The sequence below is a fragment of the Mesitornis unicolor genome, unplaced genomic scaffold (assembly GCF_000695765.1).
Source record: "Mesitornis unicolor isolate BGI_N332 unplaced genomic scaffold, ASM69576v1 scaffold372, whole genome shotgun sequence".
Classification (NCBI taxonomy): Eukaryota; Metazoa; Chordata; class Aves; order Mesitornithiformes; family Mesitornithidae; genus Mesitornis; species Mesitornis unicolor.
This window is the reverse complement of record NW_010166869.1, coordinates 11,986-21,576: the sequence shown is the minus strand read 5'-3', so window position 1 is coordinate 21,576 and position 9,591 is coordinate 11,986. Positions and strand designations below refer to the sequence as shown.

Genomic DNA, 9,591 nt, shown 5'->3' with positions numbered 1-9,591 from the left:
CCACATAGATCCACGCTGACCCTTCACTGTTGATCCCAAGCCTAAGCAGTAACTAAAGGCCCTATGGTTTGCTTGTAGCACTGAAAACACTGGCTGAATGGCAAAAGTAATGTTTTCTTCCCTTGTCTGCTCTTCCTTGCTCACTCCTTCCAGCTCATTATGCCCTTTAGCTTTTTGTTGCCTGGAAATACGAAGACTTCCACAAAGCACTCTACTTCAAAGGCTTTTTATGTTGTATAAATATACTAGAAGATGTAACTATCTTTCTTCTCTATTTCATACCTCTTTCTAAGCCAGAGTCTGGCTTAGTTCAATTATTGCCTCATTTAAAAATTAAATGTCCTTTATTTGTATCCCTTTCCCACTACCTTTCTACTTCAAATTATCCATCTTCATAGATTTTACACATATGCCATTCTTTTCCCTCCCCACCATCAAAAAATAGTTGTTATCCACTAAATACAGATTTTCTATTTAGAAACTTTGTTATGTAAATATGTTCTGAGAACCTGGAGCTCAGGTGATATTGCAAGCATATAGGATCCTAAAGCTAAGGTAATCCATTTGGCTTAGCTCTAATCCCCATCTATTCCACTCCTGAATTGTGGTGGCTTGTGTTTGCAACACAAGGACTGTTTTACTGAGTCTGCTGGATTGTACATTTGCAATAACTGCCTCCCTGGTTTTTTTGTGTGTTTTTTGTTTCATTTTTTCCTTTTAAACAGATAAATTACTAGAAAGGGGAGCAGAATCTACTCCCCTAAAAAAAACCCACCCCAATCCCAAAGCCAACCCTTCAGTCCCCTTAAAAAAACAGCAACAGAGGGCAATATTGTTGTGTTTTGTGGCTGGATGGAGGATGCCGCAGTCACGCCGACGGTCTTGGTGCAGCGTCTGTGGGAGGCGAAGGAACAGCAGGAGGGGTCCGACAGGAACTGCTGGGGGGGTCTGATCCGCCGGCAAGGCAGGGCTGTCCATCCACTCACTGGGGAGCACCAGTCCTGGCTGCAGGCTCCTCCACGCCAACCACCTGCCATACACCTGCAGCCTCTATGGTCCAGGGGGACAACCACTCCCTTGTCCCCCAACAAGGGCTCCCACCTCCTGCACCCTCCCCACTGCATTATTTCAGATGAGGGATGGAGGGAAGGAGAGGGGATGTTTTCCAGGTGGATTTTTCCTGTTGTTTGAGGATTGCTAGGAGTTGGATCATTTCTGTGTCTATGTGCATCATTGAGTCTGTTGTGTATTTAATAAATATTGGACTATAATGCTGCTGCTTTCATGGTGGATTTTTTTTGTGTTTGCTTTTTTTTTCTTCCTTTCTCTTTATTTAGTTTTGAGGCACCACACTGTCTTCACGCTACAGTGTGGTTATTTGTCCTCCTCCTGGTTGGCGTAAATGCCGGCTTCCCAACGCAGTGCTAGAGCACTCTTCCTGCGGTTCACCCTGGTCGCCTCGAGGACCTGGTCAGGAGAGAACGGGAAAACACAACCCATCACTCAGCTGCCCCTGCGCTTGGCTGCCCTTTACTGCATGCCCAGGCAGGCAGGGATCAGCCCTTTCTGCAGGGCTCCCAGTGTTGCACCTTGTGCAAACTGGGAGGACTCATGCGATGAAGCACTTGCTGATGTGAAGGTGCGGGGTGAGGGCACACAAGAGCAAAGCCACACCACAGGAGGACAGAAGTGGTAGGAGTCATCTGGTAGCACCCAGTCTACTTCAGGGGAGCCCCAGCTGCCCCTCACCAGCCCCACTGGCACACTGCCCCATCCCTGCTTGGGGACAGGGTCTTGGTCCTCTCCCCCAAGGCAGCTGCACACCCTGGGTACCAAGAGCCAGCAACCAGCCAGCAGCATCATCCAGAGGCTGCTTTGGAGCTGCAGGTGCAGCCTGGGAAGCAGCCTGCTGCTTATTTCAGCACAACATCCTCAAAGGCAGAGTTGGCACCCCCCCCCTGCATCCTCTTCCTGTGGTCTTTGGCTTGCAGCTATGCCAGTGAGGAAGCCTATGTACTGTGGTCAAAATACTCTTGAAGTGAAAAATATCTCTGTGCATGGAGATTTACAAAGAGGGAACCTGCACAGCCTGTGGAGTCTGGTACAAGATGGGCCCTGAATAATTTCTGTATTTTTCATATTTGCACACACACATACATGCACACATATAAAAACATACACATTGTGTATGTATTATATATATGCCCATACATGCACGCACAAGAACAATTACCTCTTTTAACAAGGTTAAAAAAAACCCAGACAAAACCAAAAGGTGTTATTGTGACATGCATCTGTTGTACTTCTCAGCAATAATGCACAGCAGTGAGCGTTCTCCTCCCAGCAGAGCGAGACACAAAGAGGTCTGGCGCCTTCTCACAGAAGCACATGGTAATGTTATTTTCTGACTGACACCCAGTAACAGCACCATGACCAAACTACAAAGTTGCCAATGTCCACTGCCCTCAGTATGTTTTAAACCAGCCTTCTCAGAGGAGTAAACTTTTGAAATGTTTAAACAGTCAGATTAAAAAATAATTGTGAAGAAACCCCAACAAATACATGACTGCTCACTGGAACCACACCTGCTATGCCTGGTCCCTAATGCTTCCTGCAAGCTGCTCTGCACACTTGACTGCAGAAGAGTAGCTGGACGATGCTATTTTATTCTTCTGCATAGAAAGTCAGATGCAGTGAGGACTTGAGTCTTGACTGAAATAAAAATAAATAATTTAAGACTAAAGAAACCCTTCTTTCAGCTTGTGACAAGCTGTGATTGGCAAAGTACACAGGTACTCGGGGCTCCCATACAGGCAGTATCAGGAAACCAGCTCTGAACTGCCTGCTGAAATGACAGCTGTAACTTTGCTCATGGGAATGAGATCACACTTCAGTGTTTACACTAAGACCCAGACCTCCATTTGGGAGCTGAAGGTAGGGTGGATTTTGGCCAGATTTATTATTTCTTTGCCCTCCTAATTTCTTTTGACTATGACTATGAACAAGGCAAGAACTAAAGTAAAAATCCAGCCAACAGAGATGATTTAGAGCTAAAGCTTCATCTGCTTCCTGGCACTGACTACAAAGCTGGTCCAGGTCCACTGGAGGGATTTTTTGGTTAAAATTTTGTCCCCAAATCAGGATGCCTCCTTTTGCAGATCAGCCCCTGGAAAGGAGCAGGACTGAGCAGTTTCTATTTTACCCACTAGAGGGCAAACGCGCTCAAAAACCTAACAATTAATAAAAAAAAAAAAAAAAGAGTAGAAATCAGTAAAAGGAGCATACTGCAGCTACTCCCACTGCAGGGATGAGGACTAATGGTTTAAACTATGTGTTGGGGATTCTGGGTGCCCGAACCAAGGAAAGACAACCCTAACTGAACACTGGAGAAGTCAAAATTGGACTGGGTATCAGGGCCTAATTTTACGATCTCCTCAGAATAAGAAAAAGACAGTGGCTGCTCGAGAGTTAGCAGTGAAAGGAAGCAGGGGGGAACCCAGTGATGTTTTTTTGGATGGCATCAGACAAATACTGCTAGATAGGGGATTATCAAGATCAATATGGGATAATGACTAAATAAAACACCAAAAATCACTGGCTTCCCCACTGGATATTGAAATTTACATGAAAACCAGTAAATTCAGCATAAATTTCAAACCAAACTGCCACTGTCACAGAGTAGTGGTATATTTAGATGAATTCTGCTGAATTTGGCATTTAGATTTATGCCAGCTGAAAACAAAATGGATTTTACATAATTTACAACAGTTTCCAGTCAGTATCTTCCTTGCTGGAAAGCACCATGTTGTGATGGTTCTGCCACAGTCAGGACCCTTAAACTTTGAAGATTTCTGCTTTGGAACAGTCAGTTCATCTTTCTATGGAAAGATGGCACCAGGGTTTCTTCCATTTACCCCCTGTTTGCAAACGTTCCCAGAAGTTAGTCTACTTCTGCAAACGTGGCTGGTTACTCCAAGGAAAACTGTTTCCACAGCTAAATCAGAGATATCATGAGGACACTGAATGTGGACTTCACCTTTGGAGGAAAGCAGGTACTGATGTCTGGCTTAGTATTACTAAACAAGCCCTCTAAGTAGCAGAGCAGATACTAACAAGCTAAAGGTCCTTCTGAATACTTACTGCAGAATTATTCTTCTAATCTACTGAAAAGTGTGTTTGACCTAAAATAACCCCCATTTTTACTAGGCTGTGTCAGTTTTACACCCGCTAGAGAAAACAATGGGGTAATTATAGCACACAACTGGAATGACTGAGTGGAAAATTGGGACTCCTCAACGGAACACTGAATTCATAACCCAGGAAGTCACTTGCCTAAAATAGCAAACGATCTCCATTTTAAAATATTCTTGGCAGGTATTGAGGCTATCTCCCCATCACAAGTCCAGCACCCAGAGGCTCTCTGCAGTGGGTCAAAAGAAAGGAATGCGTGATCCTAAGGCAGACTGCATAACTGCACCAGAAGATGTATACCAAAAATCAGAAAAGTCATGAAGCAGACAGTTCACTCAAGCTTAGGCTGAAGAACTGAGCTGGCTACATCCTCATGGTAAGACTGTGTCAATGAAAATAGCAATGTTATACAAAAAAGTCTTATTTGAGAGAGACAATTTGACTATTAGCTGCAATAGAAGAGGAAGAAATGTGAGAGCAGAAGTAGATGTGATGGAAAGACAAATGAACCAAGATATGTAGGGCTGTCAAAACCACTCTTCACCTTTCTCTGTAAAAAACTGCTGTGTGGATTTTGTGGTTGCAGCTCTGGGGTCTCGCTAAGAATTTCAGAAGGCTCTTTCCTGACAGTTTTCGTTTATTTTTGAGGATTTTGAAAAAAAAACCAACCCAGACAAAAAAAAATACACAAAAAAACTGAAACAGGTACCACAGTAGGGTGTAAGATTCATTTATCTATCCATCTAAGAGATGGACACTAACCTGTCCTGAGTATTCCTCCAACAGATGTAACAATAATTGCTCTCTTACTGGCAAGAAAAGAATAAAAAGCAAAATACAGCTATACTTGAGTCCAGCGTATATTTATTCCCACCACTAAATGAAACTGACTACTACACAGCACAGGTTAATTTTCATTAAACAGTAGCAGCAAAACTGATGTGGAAGCAGAATAATTTTTCTGGAGCTTAATATTTTACTGATTCTTCCCATCTGGACCTGGAAGAACTAAAAGCAACAAAACCAGAAAACGCAAAGATCTGGGTGTCTAAAATCCACCAGTATCATGCGGGAAAGTCACTGCAGAAGACACCTCCACAGAGCACACCGTGCAGAAAGGGACAGAAGCACCAAGGCAGGGAACAGTCTGCCTGCTCCTGCGGATGAGAGCATTCCCACCCAGGAATGATAAATTAAATGCTTTAACATAAAACTGGCACTACTGAGGGACAAAGAACATCTATTTCTCCAGTATAAAGGTATTTTCTTTACTATACCTACTTCACGCTATCCCTGAATACACCGGACCGGACCTCTGGGGATCACAGTGAGGAGCTGGGTATCTGACACAAAACTGTGCTTACCTGAAAGCAGACAGTAACAGTATTACACTGCTGCTGGTCAGTATTAAAACATGAACTGTGTGCCCTCTGCCATAAAATCTACATTGGTTTTCAGTTCCATAATGCAAAAACTTTCAGCAGTAGCCTTTAACGCTACAAAAATGTCACCTTACTGCATGGTTAATATTAAACATACTAAGGACAATGTCCCATAAATTTGAAGATAGGTATAGTTTTAAGGACAAAAGCAGATGATTTCAAGGGTAAAACCAACCTATACATATATATATGCAGGAACGTAGTTATTTGTGGTCTCTTTAAAACAGCAGATGGATGTGCTTTTAACACAGGCTGCAGGCATTTGGAGGTGACAAAACCACACCACCCCAATGCCATGGGTTGTGGTCTGGGTGCAGTCATTGGACCTTGCTGGGCTTTGGTGCTCACTGGCATGGAGCTGCCAGCCCGATTGCATGCCAGTCTCTGCTCCCCACTGGCATAAGCACGGCTGGGCCAGCTCCAGCACTGCCAATGATGATTAAAACTGAGCCACCTGCCTGCACCAGAGTGGATTAGTGTGCACAGAAGCCACAGCTCAGCTCTGGGGTCAGCAGAGAGCAGGGGGGCATTGTGCCTTGAGTCCTGCTGTTCCTTCTGAAAAAAAATGAAAAACTGCCTGGCTTCAGCTAAAGATTTCCAGTGAGAACTAAAGGGTTTCCTCAGGCTTAGCACTTGGGATTATCCAGGTGGTTTATCTTCACCTGCACACAGAGTTGCTGTGTTGGACAGCTTTTTTCATCTCTACCCTCTTCCCCATCCATACACATTGATTTCCAGCTCATTACTCCTTGCGTCATTATCATTTTACAAGGAGGACACACAGCCCTTTCCAGCAGACGGCCAAGGGCTGGGCACGTAAAATCTGCACCTGAGCTTCTGTTTTTACAGCATCAAACACTCTGATCACTGTTCATAAATTGTAACTCAGATTATTGTGCAGATGTTAGGGGAGCGAAGAGGCCCAATCTTTGATTAAAACCAGGTGTCTGAAAGCAAAGTGCTCTTCTGCTGATTAACTCTCTATAAATACTCTACAGAAAGATCAATCACTGGCTTCTATCAGTGAGATAAAACCTACCCTAAATTATTTAACGGATAGGAAATGGCTTTGTTTTACCCTCGAGAACAGAAAATGTTCATACTTGTCTTGAGGTAGCTACTGTGGTCAAATGTGTTTTGGAATAGGGTAATAGTGGAATGTTCATGTTTATAAAAATGCTGATGCTGGACAAATGAGTGTCAGTCATTACCACAATCTGTCTGTGTTTCTTAGAGAAGTCCAATTAACACATATGTCTGCACCAAAAATTCCAGCCAATCTAAATGTCCACATTATTGAACACCTCCTTCCTACAAACATTGCAAAAGTGTGGTTGGTATAAACGCCCTGCTCTTAAAATTGTTGCTTTTCACAGAGTCCAGCTTTGTAGGGATAAGGACTGTGCAAGTTATAACCAGATGACACTGTAAATACCTTTTCTTTAGCAAGTCTGGATTCCTCCTACTCTAAGACAAACACTGATGCTAAGCTGTGGGACTGCAATCAGTCATCACAGCACAACACAGGGACAAGGACAGGTCCAAAAAATTCACCAGACTGAGGGCATGCATTGGATCTGAGTTTCTTCTTCAACTAACAAAAGGTTGGTGTGTGGATTCTTTACAGAATATTAGAGGCTTTGATAGTGCTAAATACACTGTAACCAGAGGCAAAGGAAAGCCACAGCAGTTTCAGTCAGCATCTGTGGATGCTTGGATCCCAGGTTTAGCTTTGCCGGCTAAATGGTAACAAGGATTAAGGAGAAGTTCTCATTTCACGTCTCAGGAATGCTCCAGTTCTGGGCAACGGCTCCCATCCCTTTAATTACAACCCCTCCCATGCCAGAACTTGTAACTAGAATCCAAGGGTTAGAAAACTAGCCACACAAATATTTGTTGATGAGAGATAAGGAATATCCCACACACACATTTGCATCCCAGTTTGGATATGTGAAACAGCACTGGCACACAGCATGAAAATGCAAACTGCAGCAGCATGCACTTAGAATCACCATGCAAGAAGCAGCAAAAATAAATAAGCAGTTGAAAAGTACCTCAGAAGTAACCTTGCTAGATAGTAATTTACAGGTGTACTGGTAGAAAGGGAAAAGACCAGCATTAGTACATTGAACAAGCATGTTATAACTAGGAAACAAGAACAACATATAGAAATCACAAGAACTGGCACATCCCAGAGTATAGGATTTCAAGCAACTTGGTGTCATAAAAAAAAATAAAATTAAGTCAGTTTGGTTGTTTTTTTAATGACATTGCTTGGCCAGTCTCAGTCTTGTTTACCATCAGCGCTTGACCTATTTCCTTGCTGCTGCTTTTTCTCTTTTTCTCACCTGCTGAAACCTCTAATGTAACATATATCCTCTTTGGAGCAGTGAAGTTCTTCCAAGAGCATTTGCCCTCCATCTCTAGAAGGCAAAACCTGCAAGCCTCAGCCAGGGCAGCTGCGTTGTAGCTACTGACAGACAGACATAAAACAGAAGGTGGTGATGTTTAAAAAGGAGGGTAGGTGTCCTAGTGAAACCACCCTCCTGCCTTTCCATGTGTCTTATTTACATAAGAGAAACTGAAGCTCTGCACATCAGCACTACTGATGTGCTCAGTTTCCATGGGCATCAAAGCTCTCCATCATCCCATTCAGGAGGCCGTGGTTGCTTCCTTCTGCCTCTGGCTCTGTTCAGCCTTGGCTGCCAGCACCCTGGATGCTTCCCATACCCCAGGAAGTCTCTGGTTCCCCTCACTCACAATGAGCAATGTTGTTCAGTTCTCTGGACTTAATGCTCCAAGTGGCAGCTGCCTGTTGGCTTGTCAGTTATGCTCCTCCCCCCACTACATTTAAAGTATTTTTAAAAACAGGCTGGTGATGTGCTCTTTTGTTTTCTTAGTTACAGAAGTGTTCTTCCTAAGCAGACAGTCAAATGTTCTCTGCCAACAAATCAAAGCTATTTGTTGTTTAAACTGCAACTGTTGCTTAGCCTGGCATGTACAATATTAGCTCAGACTAACAGTGGCACAAGTGCAGAACTTCATATTTGAATTATCTTTCCCCTGTCAATGATGGGAGTTGTTTACAAAAGGAGAGTGCAAGAAGGCAGGGAAGAGAAACAAAACAGTCTTGCTGGTCTGAGGAAATTCTCCCTGGGCTCTGCAGGATGCTGCCCTTTAATAGGATTTTGGGTAGGCAGCAGCAAGAATGTAAATCATGTTTGGCTGTAAGCAATAGGCTTAGAGAGGAGACTATCAACAAACTGCAACTGAAGGACTTTGGTGTGTGCTGGGGCTCTGCAAACTCACTGCAGCCTTAACAGTTCATCCCAGAAAAGGGTTCATCCCGCAAGTTTTCTGACCAGCACCCATGCCCTGGTGGTGCATCTCTGGGTGGTCAGTGCCTGGGCAGCTCTAGCAGCAGCGGACAGCCGAGATGGCACCCAAAACACATCTCTTTGGTTAGATGCTGCCCAGACCAGTGCTCCAGTCAGGACATCAGTGCTCACTTCAAACTGCAGAAGAGATTATGCAGATGCTGCCAACCTGCTTTCTATGGAGCACATGTGCAGCTCTGCAAGCACCTGGAGAGTTGCACTGAGGTAACTGAGCAAAGGAGTTTGGTCTAATGACATCTTACGTATCTTCTGTGTGCTGCACCACGCACAACCATCACAGCTGTGGGAGAAGAGTTCAGTCACACGCCACTGCGTCATGGGCTGGGCAACCTTTGCTCTTCATGGGGATGGAGGAGAAGTGCAGGGCATACCAGCTGAGTGTCACCTCTGCAGCAGAGCAGCTTCTACATCTGCTGAGGTTTTGAGCCACCAGACTGGCAGACACTTGCTGCAGGACTCCTGAGGATCCGTTCTGGTTTACATGGCAGGAATTTTACGTCCTTTTTTTTGAAGTTCCTCCCAGTTTCTGCAAAGGCCGTGAGGCTGTGGCATGTCTCCTG

The 9,591-nt window shown here is 44.2% G+C and overlaps 1 protein-coding gene across 2 annotated transcripts in view; it reads right to left on the bottom strand.

The window, feature by feature from the left end:
- Positions 1-1,374: 1,374 nt before the first annotated feature.
- Positions 1,375-9,591, bottom strand: part of AKAP2 (A kinase (PRKA) anchor protein 2) — a 17,062-nt gene continuing 8,845 nt past the window's right edge. Inside the window, exons 3-4 of one of the 2 annotated variants that reach the window (XM_010195090.1) lie at positions 7,688-7,726; positions 1,375-1,467 (exon numbers count right to left, since the gene is read on the bottom strand). In XM_010195090.1, coding sequence (XP_010193392.1) covers positions 1,375-1,467; positions 7,688-7,726 — 132 coding nt within the window. The remainder of the gene's footprint in view (positions 1,468-7,687; positions 7,727-9,591) is intronic. The other variant, XM_010195089.1, reaches the window with a different exon arrangement.